The sequence below is a fragment of the Erpetoichthys calabaricus genome, chromosome 11 (genome assembly GCF_900747795.2).
Source record: "Erpetoichthys calabaricus chromosome 11, fErpCal1.3, whole genome shotgun sequence".
Classification (NCBI taxonomy): Eukaryota; Metazoa; Chordata; class Cladistia; order Polypteriformes; family Polypteridae; genus Erpetoichthys; species Erpetoichthys calabaricus.
Window position 1 is genome coordinate 39,699,331 of NC_041404.2, and position 19,820 is coordinate 39,719,150.

General features: G+C 39.4%; 1 protein-coding gene across 2 annotated transcripts in view; it reads left to right on the top strand.

Moving 5' to 3' along the window:
• Positions 1 to 14,350, top strand: part of canx (calnexin) — a 43,052-nt gene extending 28,702 nt beyond the window's left edge. For both annotated transcript variants that reach the window (XM_028812983.2, XM_028812984.2), the window contains exons 9-15: positions 2,467 to 2,580; positions 2,780 to 2,936; positions 3,641 to 3,856; positions 5,689 to 5,808; positions 8,627 to 8,756; positions 12,257 to 12,399; positions 12,522 to 14,350. In XM_028812983.2, the coding sequence (XP_028668816.1) occupies positions 2,467 to 2,580; positions 2,780 to 2,936; positions 3,641 to 3,856; positions 5,689 to 5,808; positions 8,627 to 8,756; positions 12,257 to 12,399; positions 12,522 to 12,581 (940 nt within the window). In that variant the 3' untranslated portion in view covers positions 12,582 to 14,350. The remainder of the gene's footprint in view (positions 1 to 2,466; positions 2,581 to 2,779; positions 2,937 to 3,640; positions 3,857 to 5,688; positions 5,809 to 8,626; positions 8,757 to 12,256; positions 12,400 to 12,521) is intronic.
• Positions 14,351 to 19,820: the final 5,470 nt, after the last annotated feature.

The following is a 19,820-nucleotide window of genomic DNA, read 5'->3' on the forward strand; positions in this document are numbered from 1 at the left end:
TCAAATATATTGTGAGCACGGGGGCTGTTCGCACCCCTAGAGAATACAGCCGCTCCTCAATATACGCTGAAAGATTACCTTCACATTGCTCTCTTTCTTGCTGGGCTTACATATGGCTGATTTGTCAAGCGATATGCTTCGAGCACGGTGCTTCGCATACTTAAAAGATCAAACCGCACGTATTGATTTTTGATTGTTTGCTTTCTCGCTCTGACATTCTCTGCTCCTGACAGAGGGGGTGTGAGTAGAGGGGCTGTTCGCACCCCTAGACGATACGGACGCTCGTCTAAAAATGCTGAAAGATTACCTTCACGTTGCTCCATTCTGTGCAGCTGCTTTATCAAGCGACATGCTTCCTGCACGGTGCTTCGCATACTTAAAAGCTCGAAGGGCACGTATTGATTTTTGATTGTTTGTTTGTTTTTCTCTGTCTCTCTCTCTGACATTCTCTGCTCCTAACGGAGGGGGTGTGAACAGAGGGGCTGTTCGCACACTGACCTAGAGGATACGGATGCTCCTCTAAAAATACTGAAAGACTACCTTTACATTGTACCGGCGGTGCTTCGCATACTTAAAAGCCAAACAGCCCTATTGATTTTTGTTTGCTTTTATCTCTCTCTCTGACATTCTCTGCTCCTGATGCGCACTCCTTTGAAGAGGAAGATATGTTTGCATTCTTTTAATTGTGAGACGGAACTGTCATCTCTGTCTTGTCATGGAGCACAGTTTAAACTTTTGAAAAAGAGACAAATGTTTGTTTGCAGTGTTTGAATAACGTTCTTGTCTCTCTACAACCTCCTGTGTTTCTGTGCAAATCTGTGACCCCAGCATGACAATATAAAAATAACCATATAAACATATGGTTTCTACTTCGCGGATTTTCACCTTTCGCGGGGGGTTCTGGAACGCAACCCCCGCGATCGAGGAGGGATTACTGTAGTTGCATTTTTGTAATTGCGACTTTCCCCTAGCACTGTTGCAGTATTTTTTGTAACTTTTAAAAAGTAGTACTGTGTATAAATTAGACACTTTATTTCATAATAAAAAAGTTGCATGTCCGTGCTGCATTTACCAAAACTATACCCTGAGGTAACTGACTGGTTGTCTCACTCCCCTGTCAGTCACGTGTGACAGTGTGGATGGCTTGACATTTTTGGGTGGATTAGCCTGGCTAAATGACCCCTGGAGCAGGGTTCTTCTTTCACCTGTCTTTGAATTTTATGTATATTAAGTAATATACAGTAATCCCTCGCTATATCGCGACTTCGACATTTGCTGCTTCACTCTATCGCGGATTTTATATGTAAGCATATTTAAATATATATCGCGGATTTTTTGCTGGTTCGTGGGTTTCAGTGGACAATGGGTCTTTTAATTTCTGGTACATGCTTTCTCAGTTGGATTGCTCAGTTGATTTCATACAAGGGACCCTATTGGCAGATGGCTGAGAAGCTACCCAATCAAAGCATGTATTACATATTAAATAAAACTCCTCAAATATATTGTGAGCAGGGGGGGCTGTTTGCACCCCTAGAGGATACGGATGCTCCTCAAAAAATGCTGAAAGACTACCTTCACATTGCTCCCTTCCTTGCTGAGCTTACATGTTACTTTGTTGCGCGGTATGCTTCCCGTACAGTGCTTCGCATACTTAAAAGCCCAAACAGCACCTATTGATTTTTGATTGTTTGCTTTTCTCTCTCTCTCTCTCTCTGTCTTGCTCTGACATTCTCTGCTCCTGACGGAGGGGGTGTGAGGATACGGACGCTCGTCTACAAAATGCAGAAAGACTACGTTCACATTGCTCCCTTCCTTGCTGGGCTTACTTGCGGCTGCTTTGTCAAGCGATATGCTTCCCGCGTGGTGCTTCGCATACTTAAAAGCTCGAACAGCACCTATTGATTTTTGATTGTTTGCTTTTCTCTCTCTCTCATGTTTGCATTCTTTTAATTGTGAGACGGAACTGTCATCTCTGTCTTGTCATGGAGCACGTTTAAACTTTTGAAAAAGAGACAAATGTTTGTTTGCAGTGTTTGAATAAAGTTCCTGTCTCTACAACCTCCTGTGTTTCTGTGCAAATCTGTGACCCAAGCATGACAATATAAAAATAAACATATAAGCATAGGTTTTTACTTTGCGGATTTTCACCTTTCGTGGGGGGTTCTGGAATGCAACCCCCGCGATGGAGGAGGGATCACTGTAATGAAAGAAAAAAAAAAAAACAATGTGTAAATATCTGTGGAGAGCAGGTTGCAGATTTATTGTTGTGAGATTCTTTTTTAGCGTAGTGATGCAGATATATTTTGTACAAGACAGAAGGTTTTTTTTTTTTTTTTTAATTTTCCTTTATAGTGACTTGGCATAGCATCTGCCCTCCTTATCTGGTAAAATGAGGCAGAGTACATATACTTTGCTATTCTAAGTTAGATGCTCATCATGGTTTCTGTATTTGCTTTGATCCTAAAGGGATGAAGATGCCCCAGCTAAAATCGCAGATGAAAGTGCTGTGAAGCCAGAGGGATGGCTGGATGATGAGCCAGAATATGTGTCTGATCCTGATGCAGTGAAGCCTGAAGATTGGTAATGATTTCGTTTTTTTTTATTTTGATAAATTATCACTACAGCAGTCATTTTGTGAATGTATTGGTGAAAGTCATGGTGGCCTCAGATTAAGGATTTGTATCTTCAGTAGAATGTGAACTTATTTCAAACAATTGTAAACCTTGAAGCAACTTTTTTCTCCATTATTTTCTAATATTTGGATGACTTCTCTATTTAGGGATGAAGAGATGGATGGAGAATGGGAAGCACCTCAGATTGCTAACCCCAAGTGTGAAACTGCTCCAGGCTGTGGGTTCTGGGAACGTCCAATGATTGACAATCCTAACTACAAGGGCAAGTGGAAGGCACCTATGATTGACAACCCCAACTATCAGGTAAATGTTTTTAGCTGTGTACTGGAAAGATCTGTCCAGTCCATTGTTTGCAGAGATCGTTTGAATTAATACCTGAGATTATTGTGCACTGTTTTTTTTCAGTACTACTAAAGTCCTACATAGGTTGGGCCAGGACTTTTATATCTGTGTCCATGACATTAAAGTAGGCCACTTGCTCAAAAAATGGTTGTTAACAACCATTCAGACCCTGTCTGAAGTGTTCTATTTAGTTGCAGTGACATTAATAGACTTGTGTTTTAGAGATCTCAAAGTTGATCACATTCTGGCTCTGTTACAGGGAGGAATTTCTTATTGAGTTTCAGGAAGGAAAATGGATATTCTTTTGATGTTGTTTTTTTTTTCTTCTCCTTCTTAACTGCAGTTTTTTTCATGTTCAGTTAATTTTGTTCGTGACTCTTGAATCCTTTATTACTGTATATTTAATCTTTGTTTCTTGCCTTTAGTTGAGTGCCTAAATATGAGCATTCTCACTTCAGGCAACAGCTACTACACATACTTGTGATTTACTTTAAAAAATAAATAAATGCTGTACTTACCTATCTAGGAAATGCTTGGGTTAATAGATAACCCTAGTGAAATTAGCTTCTTGTTTGGTTTTAGTTTATATTTATCACTTTTTATTTTTTAAAGAGCTGATTTTGTATGTTTTCTTTTAATTGCTTTGTAATCTTTGTTTTATTTAGGGAGTCTGGAAGCCAAGGAAAATTCCAAATCCAGACTACTTTGAGGACCTACATCCTTTCCGTATGACCACATTCAGTGCTTTGGGTTTAGAGCTGTGGTCCATGTCGTCTGATATCTTCTTTGACAACTTTATAATTTGCTCTGACCGAGCTGTGGCAGAACAGTGGGCTAATGATGGATGGGGCTTGAAGAGGGCAGCAGAGGGTGCAGCAGAGGTAATTTATTTGTATATTGTAGGTATTTGAGGCAATGTGCACTGATCGGCCACAACATTAAAATCTGTGACAAGTGATCTAAATAATATTATATTGTTGTAGTGGCGCCTGTTCCAAATTATGATGGGTTGACATCTGGGTAAGATCAACTCTAAAACAGCAGGTCTTGAGAGGTGTTCCCAGTATGCAGTAGTTATTAACTACCAAAGTGGTCCAAGGAAAGACAACCAGTGAACCGGTGACAGGATCATGGGCACTCGAGGCTCATTGATCTCATGTGGAGCAAAGGTTGGCCTTTCTGAGCTGCTATTGCACAAATGTTTGAAAAATTTGATGCTGGCCATTTGAAAAAGGTGTCAGAACACACAGTACATTGCAGCTTGCTGTGTACATGCAGACCGGTCCGAGTGCCAGTCCTCAGCTCTGTCCATTGCAAAAAGCATCTACATTGAGCATATGAGCATTATAACTGGACCATGGAGCTTTTGAGAAAGGTAGCCAGGTCTTATGAATCACGTTTTCTATTAAATCTCATGTGGATGTCAAGGTACATGTGCTTCATTTACCTGGGGAAGAGATGGCAGCCTGGTGTTCTGTGGTAAAAAGGCAAACTGGCAGAGGCAGTGTTATGCACTGGGCAATGTTCTGCTGGAAAACATTGGGTTGTAGCATTTATGTGGATATTACTTTGACATGTACCACCTACCTAAATTTCTTCATTACACCTGATTGTTGTTTCCTCTTTCAGCTAGGTAGTGCGCTGTGCCATACTGCAAAAATTGTTCAGGAATGGTTTGAGGAACGTGACAAAGAGTTGAGGGTGTTTACTTAGCCTCCAGACTCCCCAGATCTCAATTCGATTGAGCATCTTTGAGATGTTCTGGAAAAACTAGTCTGATCCATGGGGGCTCCACCTTGTAAATTAGTAGTCTTAAAAAGGATCTGCTGCTAACGTTTTGGTGCCAGATACTACAGGACACCTTCAAAGGTGTTGTGTAGTCTATGACTTGACGGGTATGAGCTGTTTTGGTGGCATGAGTGTGTCTTCACAATATGAGGCAGGTGGTTTGAATGTTGTGGCTGATTGGAGTAGTTTTCCTTTTTATATACTTAAAATAGTATATTGGATTTCAGTTCATTTTTAAATAATTTGTTTACAGTTTCTTTTTAAATCAAAATTGACATATATAGCTTTCTCTGTAATATCAAAATAACATTTCAGATTTAAAAAAGAAATAGTCATTAAAGTTTACCATAATAAATGTGGGTATAGACAAGTCTTTTTTGTTCAAACCTATGGATCCATTTTGACATTCTTTTTCTTTATTAGAGAAATAACTGATATCAACATGACTTTGTGTCAGTTTAAGAACAGTTACTGAAAGTAGTCATTCATGTAAGTTTTTGTTTAGTCCATTTAGTTATGTGAGGGAGGCAGTGCTTTTCTTTTTTCACTCTTTGGATACCAGTGTATAATTTTGCTAAGCTACTCAAATGAAAACTTAAGTACATTCTTAAGATTTTTATTTATTGCTCATAATACAAGACACTGTTGCTTCTTTGTATAGTTGATTATCTACTGATGTGATTAGAGCATAAAATTAGCCAGCCTGTTGTATACTATATGTATATGTATGTGACATATATATACACACGTGTGTGTGTGTGTGTGTGTGTGTGTGTGTGTGTGTGTGTGTGTGTGTGTGTGTGTGTGTGTGTGTGTGTACTGTATATATAGACATATGTACACAAATCCTTCCCTGATGTGTTTATTCAGAATCCATGTTTGATCTTTTTCAAGCCTTACCATTTTACTTTGGTTATTTTTGCAGCCTGGAATAGTAGGACAAATGATGACTGCAGCTGAAGAAAGACCTTGGCTGTGGTTGGTCTACATACTCACTGTTGGTTTGCCGGTCTTCCTTATAATTGTGTTTTGCTGTACTGGAAAGGTGAGAGATTTGTGTATAAACATGACTAAAAATCACTTGGATCTCTGTATTTTTTCTTCTTAATCCATTAAATGTCCATTAAATTTAGTCATGACTAGAAACCAACTAAGACAAAAGAAAATGATCCCACCCATATTAGGTGGAACCATGTCCATTTTCCCTGTTTGAGTCACAGCAATGTGTTCAGCTGCACAAACAATGCTTCTTCTTGGGAACTTCCAGATGTTCCTAGGACAGCTGAGAAATCTAATACTCTGGTGTATGTCTAGAATGTTTTTCACCACTCTGTGCAACTGCTGTAGAAGACAGTCAGGGTTATCCTCACTACAGCTGTATCCTCTCAATTTAAAATTATTCCTAGGAGGAATGATATGGGAGTAGAGGTTCTCCTATATCATTCAGCTCCATGGGAAATCAAAATATGCTTAAGGTTTTATCTACATAATATTAAAAAACTGTTAAATTTGGCATCTGAAGTGCAAGTTGCATTGAAATCTGCATAGTTTCTGCACTGTAAAACTTAGTAATTTAAAATATGCAGTAGTGGCCAAAAGTTTTGGCAGTGATCACAAATGTTGCCTTTTGCAAAATTTGCAGATTCAGTTTTTGTGGCAGAATTTCACATTGTTTTTATATTATTGCGCAGAGTGATCAGATGCATATTAATTCATTGCTAAGAGCTTTATTAGCATAAAAATCAACTTTATCACAAAAACCCATTTCACTTATTTTGGCTCTGGCACAAAATGATCCAGCTTTTGTGGCAGAAATTCATTGTTTTTATATTATTGCGCAGAGTGATCAGATGCATATTAATTCATTGCAAAGAGCTTTATTAGCATAAAAATTAACTTTATCACAAAAACCCATTTCACTTATTTTGGCTCTGGCACAAAATGATCAGCTAACAGTGTCCAGCAAGCACCAGGCCATCTCCTCCTGAGGAGTCCACTACAGAAGCGTGTTGCCACCAGTGCAGAGCTTGCTCAGTATTGGCAGCAGGTAGGTGTGAGTGCATCTGCATACACAGTAAGGCAAAGACTTTTGGACAGCTGCCTTGTGTCAAGAAGGGCAGCATAGAAGCCACATCTTTCCAAGATTAACATTAAGGACAGACTGAAATTCTGCAGGAATGAACAGTAGAAGACTGGTGCAAAGTTATTTTTTCAGAGGAATCTCCTTCTGACTGTTTGGGACATCTGAAAAATCAGTTGTGCAAAGAAGGAAAAGGTGAGTCCTGTGTTGTGCCAACAGTGAAGAATTCCTGAGAGAATCCATGTGTGGGGTTGCTTTTTATCCAAGGGATTCGGCCCACTCAATTCTGCCCAAGAACATTGCCATAAATAAAGAATGGTATTAAAACATCCTCCACGAGCAACTCCTCCCAACAGTCCAGGCTCAATTTGGTGATGATCTGTCTATTTTCCAGCATGATAGAGCACCATGTCACAAGGCAAAGGTGATAACGAAGTGGCTCGGAGATCATAACATTGAATGTTTGGACTCGTGGCCAGGAAACTCCCCAGCTCTTAATCTCATTGAAACCTGTGGTCAGTTCTCAAAAACCACGTGGATAAGCAGAAGCCCACAAAATATGATCAACTCCAAGCACTAAAAAGGAAAGAATGGATCACCATCAGTCAGGATTTGGCCCAGAAGCTGATATACAGCATGGCAGAGAGAATTGTAGAAGTTATGAAGAAGGGTCTGAAACACTGTAAATATTGACTGTTTACATAAATGTGATGTATTTGCCAATACAAGCCTTTGAAACTTATAAAATGTATATAATTGTTATTCAGTATACCATAGAAACATAAAAAAAATCTGAAAATACTGAAGCAGCAAATTTTGCAAAATACAACATTTATGTCCCTGCCAAAACTTTTGGCCACCACTGTATGTATATATAAATAGAACAGAAGGTCTTGCTTGTTTTATTTTATATCTACTGTGTAAAGAGAGGAACACTGTCAAGTACTGAAAGCAGGCAAATATGAATTGTCAGTTTGAAGTTGACATTCTCTTTCTTTTGGCAGATGCACAATCATTAATGGCAGCATTAAAAAAAATGATTAATCCTGCGTTCATAATCATTTATGTATATCAGTTTATATTAGTTGTGGACTCTGTCCTGTGCAGTTTGGTTTTTAAAGCTGCAGCAATGTCACTGTGTCTTACAAATAACTAACATTAAACCTAAGATTAAATTTGCAAAATTAAAAAAAAAAAAAAAACTATTTTTATCAAAAGTCTTACAAATAGTAATCTGTATATGCGAAATTGTAAACCAACACATTATTTTACATTAAGTTGGAGTCTGTACATTTTTACCAATTTCGACTAGTTCCCCAATAATTGCTCCCCACTCTGACTCCACGACCCAGATTTAACCCTTTTAAGGTCCTTCCAATTAAGTATATTTTCAATGCTGAAGTCTCCCTGCCAAGAAATTGCAAAGTGAGAAAAATGCAAATATATTGATTTTTTTTTCATTATATTGTTCCCCATTTCATTGTTTCACAATTTTGTTTTTTAACAAGTCTCTACACATAACCAAAAATTAGTCTCAGTTTAGACCTAAACATAAGTCACATACACATTTTTCCAAAATGGAAAACAGTGGTTCATGGTTTTACCTGATAAAAAGAAAAATTCATCATTTCTTTTGGTCTTTAGTTAAAAAAGTTTACTTTTAAGTCTAAAAATGTACAGTTTTAGTTTAAGTAATGTTTAGTTTTAATTTTAGCTGTGATGTAAACTAGCATTTCCTCCTGGACACAAGCATTTAAGAATATATTCCAAAAATGTATTTTAGAAAAAACCATCAGACGCAGAATACAAGAAAACGGATGCCCCACAACCAGATGTAAATGATGAGGATTCCAAGGAAGATAAGAATGATGAAGATGAGGAGAATGATGAGGAGAAAGATCCAAATAACATGGGTAAAAATGAAAAAACAAATTCTAGTTTGACTTTAATAGTAAATTTGTTATCTGAGATGATAAAAGTGACTTTGCAGACTTGTAAATGTACTGCCTGTGCCACTTGTCATGCCCAGTATTTTTAGGCACTGCAGTGTGCTTGGCAGATGTCTTTTTTTTTTTTTTTTTTCACTACTGGTGCCTAGTGACTGATGGTGTACTAAATGGTACTTAATGCTTGTTACATAGTGCTGTATAGGTCATTGCTGTTGAGTACTTGTCAGAGTATTAAACTTCATTAAACCTCTATACCTGTCCGTGCATTCACTGATGGAGGCAAGATTTGTAGTATCCAGTGTCATATAGGAGTATATTTCAGCAGTACTTGCATATCTGCTTAGCTTGTGTTATTTGCACTGAATTTCCTAGCTGTGTTTCTACATAAAAGAGGCAGGCAGTGGTTTAAGGGTTTGGACTTCAGACCCTGAGGTTTTGGGTTCGAATTGAATCCCACCATTGACACTGTGTGACCCTGAGCAAGTCACTTCACCCGCATGCACTTCAATGGGGTGAAGGGTGGGGTGAGGGGAGAAAACAAAAGAAATGTAACTAATTTTATCTCAAATATTGTAAGTCACTTTGCATAAAAGCAATTGGCCAAATACATGTAAATGTAAAACATTTAGTGGTCTTAGTTTATGTTCAGATTTAAATTCAAATCCTTCATACAAGCTTCAGATTAGTGTGGGTATATGTTGCAGCACGATATTAGGCAGGTGGTTTTAATGTTGTGGCTGATTGTATGTAGTAGTTTTCCTTTTTTTTTTTATACTGAAAATAGAGTACACTGGACTTCAGTTAATATTTATCATTTGTTTACAGTTGTTTCTTTTTAAACTGTTCATTACTTAACTGGAATATCAAAATATTTAAGATTTAAAAATATATAGTCATTACAGTTTACCATAATACATGAGTATAGACAGTGTTATTTATAAACCTTTGGCCCAATGTTGACATTTTGTTTCCATTTGGTCTGCATTACAAAAATAAGTGACATATCAACATGAGTTTGCCCAGTGCCAGTTTGTTTTTCTTTAAAAACAGTGACTGAAAATAGCCATTGATATAATGTAAAGATTTCAGAATTAGTGTAGTCCATTTAGCTATTTGATGTGGGAGCAGTGCTTTTTTTCCTCTTTGGATATCAGTATACAGTTTTGCTCAGTTAATCAAATAAAAACTAAGTACATTCTAAGATTTATATTTACTGCTCTTAATATAAAACACTGTTGATTCTATGTATAGTTGATCATCCAATAATTTCATTACAGCATAAAATCAGCCAGGCTATTGTATACACTTTCTGTCTCTCTAATAGATAGAAGACACTTGTGAGGTCCTGTGTTCTTTTTTTGTGACCATTTGGTCTGCTGATGAAGGGTGTCTGGTGATGCCAAGTCTGTGTGACATCCAATCTCAATCCAGCTTCTAGCTGGTGGAACAGTCTGCCCACCTCCATTTGAAATTCTGAATAACTCGGTGCGATTAAGAAGCATTTAAAACTGTCTAGCTTGGCAAATTTTCTGTCATGCCAATATTAGATGTTAGGTTTTAAAATTCAGAAAGTATAATTGTGTGTATTCTGTGCTCTTCACTTCTGGTGATTAATTTTGTAACTTTGTCCTGTTGCATGTGTTCCCAAACAGTCCCTGAGACTGGTGTTTCCTCAGTGATGTTGGCCTCTTTTCTAAATCTGCTAAGCGAATAAAAGTACATGTAAATTGAGCTTATTTTAATATAGAAGTTCTTCAGAGAGACTCCATCCATCCTCTTCCGCTTATCCGAGATTGGGTCGTGGGGGCAGCAGCTTGAGCAGAGATGCCCAGACTTTCCTCTCCCTAGCCACTTCTGCTAGCTCTTCTGGGGGAATCCCAAGGCGTTCCCAGGCCAGCTGAGAGACACAGTCCCTCCAGCGTGTCCTGGGTCTTCCCCGGGGCGGCCTCCCCGGTTAGACATGCCCAGAACACCTCACCAGTGAGGCGTCCAGGAGGCATCCTGATCAGATGCCCGAACCACCTCATCTGACTCCTCTCAATGCCAAGGAGCAGTGGCTCTACTCTGAGCTCCTCCTGGATGACTGAGCTTCTCACCCTATCTTTAAGGGAAAGCCCAAGCACCACCTTATTGTGGTGAAGGGGTTTGCGTGTCCCAGTGATCCTAGGAGCTCTGTTGTCGGGGGCTTTATGCCCCTGGCAGAGTCACCCAAGGCAAACTGGTCCTAGGTGAGGGACGAGACAAAGAGCGGTTCAGAAAACCTACCATGAAGAATAAAAACTTTGGACAGCGTTTTTCCTCACCCGGACGTGGGTCACCGGGGACCCCCTCTGGAGCCAGGCCTAGAGGTGGGGCTCGATGGCGAGCGCCTGGTGGCTGCCGGGACTGCACCCATGGGGTTTGGCCGGGCACAGCCTGAAGAGGTAATGTGGGCCCCCCCTTTCCATGGGCTCACCACCTGTAGGAGTGGCCAAGGAGGTTGGGTGCAGTGTGAGTTGGGTGGTGGCCGAAGGCGGGGGACCTTGGAGGTCCGATCTTCGGCTACAGAAGCTGGCTGTTGGGACGTGGAATGTCACCTCTCAGAGAAACTCTTCAACCTAAGATACTGAAGTAATTAAAACACCACTTAATACTTTGTATCTGTGGCAGGTTCTGTTTCAAATATCTGATGGCTTGTGATTTTAGAGGTTGATTGTTTTTCATTTGCTGGAGTAAATAAAGAAATTATTAAATTTATGGCACCCTGTCCAGGTGTTTGTACCTTGTGCCCAGTGATTGCTGGGATGAGCTTCAGCTGGCCAGTAACCCTGTCCTGGATAGGTGGGTTAGGAAAATGGATAGATGGATGCGTGTTTTTAATGCTTTATTTAACAATTAAGGATACTGGATTATGTTAAGAGATGATGGGGAATTGATGGTCTGAAACACAACATGCTTCGTCACTTTGAGGTAATAGGGGTTTCTGGATGGAAAAAAGGCAGATTGCTGGTTTGCCTGATGTCATTCCACCCCTATTTTTGTATAATTATGTAACATGAAGTAGAGTGCAGGTAGGGAAGAGAGTACACTGAATGGTGTAAAATATGTGAGAATAAAGTCTTAGCAATTCTTGAAAGCTTCAGCAAAGTGAATTCGGTGAATGTCAGACTTCTTAACACATTGGTAGAAATATAGTGTGATGAAAACAAAATATATTGGGAGTTTGAGTAGACTGCATTTTTGTGTAGCTGAATTTGAAAATGCTATGGTATTAAATTAACTTACATTCCAAGTAGTAGCAAATGTTGAGTCATGTTTTGTAACGGTCTTTTTCTGATTAATTATTCCTAATATCTGTCAGCTGTAAATCCTATTCTTTGTCTTTATGGCTGTTTTAGGGTGCATCTTGGATTTCAGTCTGTTGAGTAACGTATTCACACACACACACTCACTATTTTGACTTTAAATTAATTTTGTTTCTGTAGCTGAGGATAATCAGAAGAATGAAGAAGAACAGGATGAGGAGGAGAAGGAAGAAGAGGAGGAAGAAGATGAAGAAGAGAGTCCTGGTAACAAAAGCCAGGAAGAAGATATGGAAGCTGAAGATATCAGTAGCAGAACAGATGAGGTAAATCACAGAGACTTTTAGCAATTTATTTTGGCCAAGAAGAAAGAGTCTTAAGATAAAGAATAATTGAACACGGACAGTGTAGCTCAATGCTTTATTTTTTTGACTTTTGTTGTCTATAGAAAAAAGATGATGACGTTATAAGAAGATCTCCAAGAAACACAAAGCCAAGGAAAGACTGAGCTAATAGCACATGGCAGCTCTGATGATAAGCGGTCCATCACAACATCGCTGAACTGTTAAATATGACATCAAGCACACGTTTTGAAAAGCAAACTTGCAAGTGGGAAAGAAAACTTGGCTCTGAATGGAATCCCCCTGCAGTTTTTAAGCTTTATTTTTAGGATACTCTATGTGAAAGTTCAGTTTTGTTTTGATCCCATTACAGAAGGTTTTTTTTTTTATTTTTTATTATTATTTTTTATTTTGTTTATGAATAGCAGAATGGGCAGGTGGCACTTGGTATTCCCGAATGCTCCAGATACTTGAAATAGAAAGGCAGCACAGCTTATTCCAAAATGATTGTTTTATCTGTAGCCTCAGCATGTGGCATGTTGGGGTGCTGGATCATTTATTGACTGCCAGCCTCTTTTGAGTCATTCCTTTTGTCTTGTCAGTTATGTTTGCCTTGCCAGTGATCCTTTTAGTTTTTATTGTGTATCACATATTATGGCTTCTGGTTAGAGAAGGATGTGCTGTGGTAAAATGGATCAGAGGTTTTCAGTAAGCAATGGATATATTGTTGGGAAGACATTTGTGGTTTTCACTATCCCTTCCTCACCCTAAACCCTGAAGATTTTGTACAGATGTTAGACAAGAAAAAAGCGTCCGTTTTACCTTTTCATTATAAAAAGGAAATATCCAACAATGAAGTAGCTTATGTGTAATTTGAGTAAGTATCAAACCAAGGAAAAGTGATTGGCTCTTGTACACAACATGTGTGCTGAAAGATGCAATATTTTTTTCCTACACAGCATCTCAACTACCATTGTGCTCTCTGATCTCACCCCCCACTCTTGTTTAAGATAGTAACTGATAGTTCATTTTCATTTCTGTGCATTTCTGTATGGAAATACTTTAAAATATTTAACTGTATAAACGTGTTTACTCCTTGACAGGGGTTGTGGCATCCTATTTCTTAGACTGCTTTGCCTAAAGGATGGCTTTCTTTCTATCAAATCCTCATGCTACCATCGCACAAAGTGAGCTGAATTCAACACTGCCTGAATACAGAGGCGCCGATTACCACGGAGTATTCATTTGTAATAGTCTTCCTTTGTTCTGACACTCCATTCACAAGCATGTGTTCAGTTTCCCCTCCTCGCTTATCATTCAGTCTGCAGTGTTACCATTGCGTCTGTTCATCTTGAATGAAGGGTTTTGTCTGGAGCTGTTCCAGGCTGTTGCTTGTTGGCCTCCTGGTGTCACGTGTAGCTTCTTGTCCTTTTAATGTTCAGAAGTTATACTACTTGGCTACTGAGGGCAAAGAAAGCGGGAGCTTTGTTTGAGCTTGGTTCTTAATAGTAAGCATGCCCCCAAAAATATTGTGCATTTGGGCATGTGTACTATTGTGTAAAACAACCAGAGCTCTCAAACCACACTAGAGTATTTAATAACAAAATATAGTCCTCTTACATGCATTAAGAAAACGTCTAGAAACGCTAACATAAATGCTGAGCAAGTGTGCTGCTCTGGCAGTTAAATTATTCATATAATTGCATTCACTAGTAGTGAGGCTTTTCTGAAGCGTGAATAACAGGTTTCAATAGTTTTGCAAGATGAATGACATTTTTTCTTACCTACAATTTTGTATTTATATACCATAAGGGGATATGGTTAGTGTTAGCAATTTAGATGACATCAAGAAGACCAATACTACTGTGTCAACCTGCGATTGCATTGTTTCTGGGTGGAAATACTTGTTATTGAGAAATAAAATCAATAGCAATGATTTGGGCTTCTGTTGTTTGCATTCTAATTGAAACTGGGAAACATTCACACTGGGCTGTGGAAGCCGACATTTCCTGTGGGGTTGATGTTAGGAGTTTGGTGAGAATTATACCCACTTTCTTGTGGAAACTGAAAAAAAGCAAATGGCTTTATGCTAACATGGTGTCCTCTTAAGTTCAAAGTAAAAACATACCCATGCTGTGTGGAGAGAAGAAACGTTTTGAAAACCCTGTAACAGCACTCTTATCACTCTGGCTCTATCGGTAATATGAAGATCAAAATGACAACTTTGGATGGATTCTAACTTTCCTTCTTTTGCAATAAAAAGTTAAGCTCAAGATTTTAAGAAGGCCTTTTAAGGAGTTCATGTTCTCAAATACTCAAAAAAGATGGAGAGCAGAAAAAAATGGTGATACCTGGTCAGAGAGTTGTCTTTGAGTTGTGAAAATGTGCCAGCCCACCTGCCTTGTCCCAAATTTTTTTCATGCTGCAGCATGTCTTCTGCTTATAGTGGGTACTTGAAAATGAAAACGGATCTATCTCTTCCAAGTCCAGCAGTAGCTTGGAAACTTCTGCACAAAACGAAGAGGTTCAGAGGTGACCCATCTGTGCACTCAGTTGGGGCTGGACATCCTCGAGTGTTTAAGGAGGTTAGTGAATGCATATAAAAACCTTTGATGCATTTGTTTTTACAAAAGTCACTGCACAGTGGGGAGATTTGTATGGAGTAGAAAATATCAATACCTGTATTACGTTATACAGTGCTGTGAATAAGTATTTGCCCCCTTCCCGATTTATTTTTTTGCATGTTTGTTACAACAAATTTAAATATTAGACAAAGATAAGCCAAGTAAACACACAATGCACTTTTTAAGTGATGTTATTTATTAAGGAAAAAAAACTATCCAAACCTACATGGCCCTATGTGAAGAAGTAATTGCCCCACTTGTTAAATCATGAAGTCACTGCGGTTAATCACATTTTTTGGAGTTCAGTTTCACTAGCCACAGCCAAGCCTGAGTGCTGCCAGACCTGTTGAATCACGCGATCACTTAAATAGAACCTGTCGAACAAAGTGAAGTGGGCCAAAAGATCCCAAAAAGGAAGACATCATGCCACAATCTAAAGAAATTCAGGAAAAGATGAGAAACAAAGTAATTGACATCTATCAATCTGGAAAAGGTTACAAAGCCATTTCTAAATCTTTGGGGGACTCCCAACAAACCACAGCGAGAGCCATTATCAACAAAAAGGAGGACGGATGGAACAGTGGTGAACCTTCCCAGGAATGGCTGTCCTACAAAAATTACCCCAAGAGTGCAGCGATGATTCATCCAAGACGTCACAAAAGAACCCAGAACAACATCTAAACTGCAGGCCTCACTTACCTCGGTTAAGGTCAGTGCTCATAACTCGGCCATAAGAAAGAGGCTGAGCAAAAATGGCATGCGTGGCAGAGTTACAAGGCGAAAACCACTGCAGACCAACAAGAACATAAAGGCTCGTCTCACTTTTGCCAAAAAACATCTTGATGATGTGCAAGACTTTTGGGAAAATATTCTGTGGACTGATGAAACAAAGTTGAACTTTTTGGAAGGTGTGTGTCCCGTTAAACATCTGTCGTAAAAGTAACACAGCATTTTAGAAAAAGAAAATCATACATGGTGGTGGTAGTGTGATGGTTTGGGGCTGCTTTGCTGCTTCAGGACCTGGATGACTTTCTGTGATTGATGGAACCATGAATTCTGCTCTCTAACAAAAAATCCGGATCAAGCTGAAGCGCGCTTGGGTTCTGCAGGAGGACAATGATCCAAAACGCACCAGCAAGTCCACCTCTGAATGGCTTAAAAAATAAAAAAATAAAATGAAAGTTTTGGAGTGGCCTAGTCAAAGTCCAGACTTAAATCCAGTTGAGATGCTGTGGCATGACCTTAACAAAGCGGTTCGTACTCGGAGACCCTCCAGTGTGGCGGAATTGAAACAATTCTGCAAAGAAGAAGAATGGCCCAAAATTCCTCCACAGCAATATAAAAGACTCGTTGCCCAGTTATCACAAATGCTTGATTGCAGTTGTTGCCGCTAAGGGTGGCACAACCAGTTATTAGGTTTAGGGGGCTATTACTTTTTCACATAGGGCCATGTAGGTTTGGATAGTTATTTTCCTTAATAAATCACTTAACCCAAGTAAACACAAAATAGTTTTTATCTTTGTCTAATATTTAAATTTTGTTTGATGATCTGAAACATTTAAATGTGACAAACATGCAAAAAAAAATGGTGTCGAGATGGTTGATTTGAACACACAATGGGAGAAATGGAACTCAAAAGAGCTTTTTACGAGAAGAACCAAAGAGTCACAGTGGACTTGTTGGCTATCGACATCCAAACAGCGTACAGAAGTCATTAAGAAGGCTGACAGAATATCTGGTTACAGAGCAGGATGTGGAGTACTGGTTCAGAAGAGGTTATGCTGAAGCTGCTTAATAATAATAAAAATAATACAATTTATTTATATAGCGCCATTCCCATGCTCACCTCACCTGAAGTACTGTATGCAGTTTTGGTCTGTGGCCTACACAAAAAAGACAAAGCAGTGCTTGCGATACTCCAGAGAAGAGCGACCAGGCTGATTACAGGACTGCAGGGGATGAGTTATGAGGAAAGATTGAAAGAGCGGAGCCTTTACAGTTTAAGCAAAAGAAGATTAGCGGGTACAGAGCTGTGCTTGATTTGTTTAGTCAGCACATGCAAAGAGCCCAGTTTTCCCCTTGCGACAAATAAACATATATATATATATATATATCTATACTGCCTGATCTATCAATCTATAACAACAACAACAATAATAATACATTTTATTTATATAGCACCTTTCCCGTGTTCAAGACACTTCAGTCTCAAAGTAAAAGCAGGAATATGTAACATTGGGTACAGATTTTTCCTGAATAGAAACATTAAAATTGACAGGTACAGGATACACAAAGGCATTAAATAGAATAAAAGACAATAAACCAGATTAAAATACTAAAAAGCCTAACAGATAACATCATTGGTGATACACAAACATAACATCATTGGTGATACACACACACACACACAAGCATCTGGACAGAGAGGAAGACTAAAAGTTAAAAGCCTTCCTGAACAGAGGAGTATTAAGTTGTATTTTAAAAGAATGAATGAAGTCCGCTGATCTCATTAATTTTGTGACATCATTCCAAAGTCTGGGCGCTATACAGCTGAAGGCCCTGCTGTCACCCCTAGAGTGCAGGTCAGTGTGGGGCACAACAAGATGGCCAGAATCAGGGGACCTTAGTGGGCAAACAGGACCGTAGCAATGGAGAAGGTCACTGATGTAGTCCACTGTGAGGCCATTTAATGCTTTGCAGGTTATTAACAGAATTTTATTCTCGATCCTGTAAGATACACAGGGAGGCCATTGAAGGTGAGACAGGGTGGCTGTGGTGTGCTCGCTGTTGCTGGTCCGTGTTCGAACTCTGAACAGCAGAGACTTGAACCAACTGGAGCTGTGATAGAAGATTAGAAGTGGCACCTGCCAGTAGAGAGTTACAATAATTGATGTGGGATGTGAAAAAGGCAGGGACAAGGATAGGAAAGAGCGGACATGGGAAATGTTAACAGCTGAAAGCAAGTTTCTTAATCTGGTTTATGTGGGTGGAATAAGAAAGGGAGGAATCAAAAATGACACCAAGATTCCCTGCATCAGGAGAAGGTCTGATGAGATCACCATCAAGAATGACTGAAAAGAAGCTCATTTGCTTAAGTTGATCTTTAGTGCCGATATGCAGGAGTCCAGCTTTGTTGCAATTTAATTTTAAAGAGTACTGTATAATGTCTTTCCTATCTGTCCATCTCAATCACAGTGCCTGTTCTATCCATCTATCAAATAGTGCTTATCCATCGTATAGTGTCTCTATCTGTTATATAGTGCCTTTCACACCTATCTTTCATATAATGCCTTTCCTATCTATTATATAGTGTCTATCTATCTCTATTATGTAGTGCCTTTCAGATCTGTCATATAGTGCCTCATCTATATAGTGCCTTTCCTATCTTATCATATAGTGCCTTATCCATCTATTGATTTATCTATCATATAGTACCCTATCTTTCTATCATATAGTGCCTTCTCTACCTATTGATCTCTATCATATAGTGCCTTATCTTTCTATCATAATCTGCCATTCCCACCCATCTGCCTGTGTCTCATCGTGGCACAAGTTTTTGAGCTCAACTATAGAAAGGGATCGGGTAGTCTTTGGAGCTGGCAAAGATTAAATTGAAAATAAACAAGGTCAGTATGTCAGAGTCTTCAAACCGGCTAGTGACCTTGTATACAAACCTTACTTTCATTTTCAGGTATGTCTATAAAGGTAGGAGCTAATCAAGCACTGAAAGATGTCGACTCGCTTGCATATAACTGCTTCATTCCACTGACCTTGGGCAGTATGGCCAGTAATCACATCTTTTAGTGCAGGTAAACTACGACAGAGGCTATAAAACAACAGAGCACAGTCCCGGGGTGTCGAGCCGCACTGTTGTATTTAACGGGAAAGTCTCGCGATGGTTTTTCGCGGGTTGTCATTGCTCCGCTATGACTGTTGGCGGCGATTCTCCACCCCTCCTACCCCACCCCCACCCCCCTCTTCCAAACACACACACACACACACACACATAGCGACCCCCATCTGACACTCGTCATGAACTGAGTCTCGAATTCTCTAAGAACATTGGGTGGTGAGGAAAGCGCGTTTACGAAACCGTGGAACAGAGAGATGGCGCTCCTGTGTGTGTGTGTGTGTGTGTGTGTGTGGCACCAGAGTTGCTCTGTGAATTCATTAGCTGCTTAAGGTGAAGTCCCACTGGGATCAGAACTGGGGCCGTGGTGCTTTTTAATTAGATGGATGCCTGAGCAGGTAGCACAACAAGTCGGTTACATTTACGGCTGATATTAAATTAGCAGACTCCCTGGAGTAAACAGAGCCTCCATCAACGTCTACTAGATTTGGGCAGAAGTGGCAGGAAAAGTTCAATGTTAATAAATGTCCAAGTTTTACAAATTGAAAATAAAACATACAGTGGCTTGTGTAGAGAGCCAAGAAGTACAAATTCAGGAAAACGCTTTGTTACATCAATGAAGTCATTTAAGTCTAAAACCAAATGGTGTACAGAAGATAATTAAAAGATTAACGGGGGCTGCGCTACATAATGAACTGTGTGGCACTGACACTGCGGAAGGCCAGCGGGGCTCGAGGTCATTCCTGGAGTGCCACGACGGCTATGGGTTTTTGTTTCTACACAGTTTCATAAACTTGCTGATGAGAGAACTTCTCATTTAATTCTGTAGCTTTCACTTTGCCGCACCAGGCCATTATTCTATTGCAGAATTTTATTTTCCAAGTTTACATTATTATACAAGTGCCAGTTGAAGCCCATATCGAGTCTGGAGG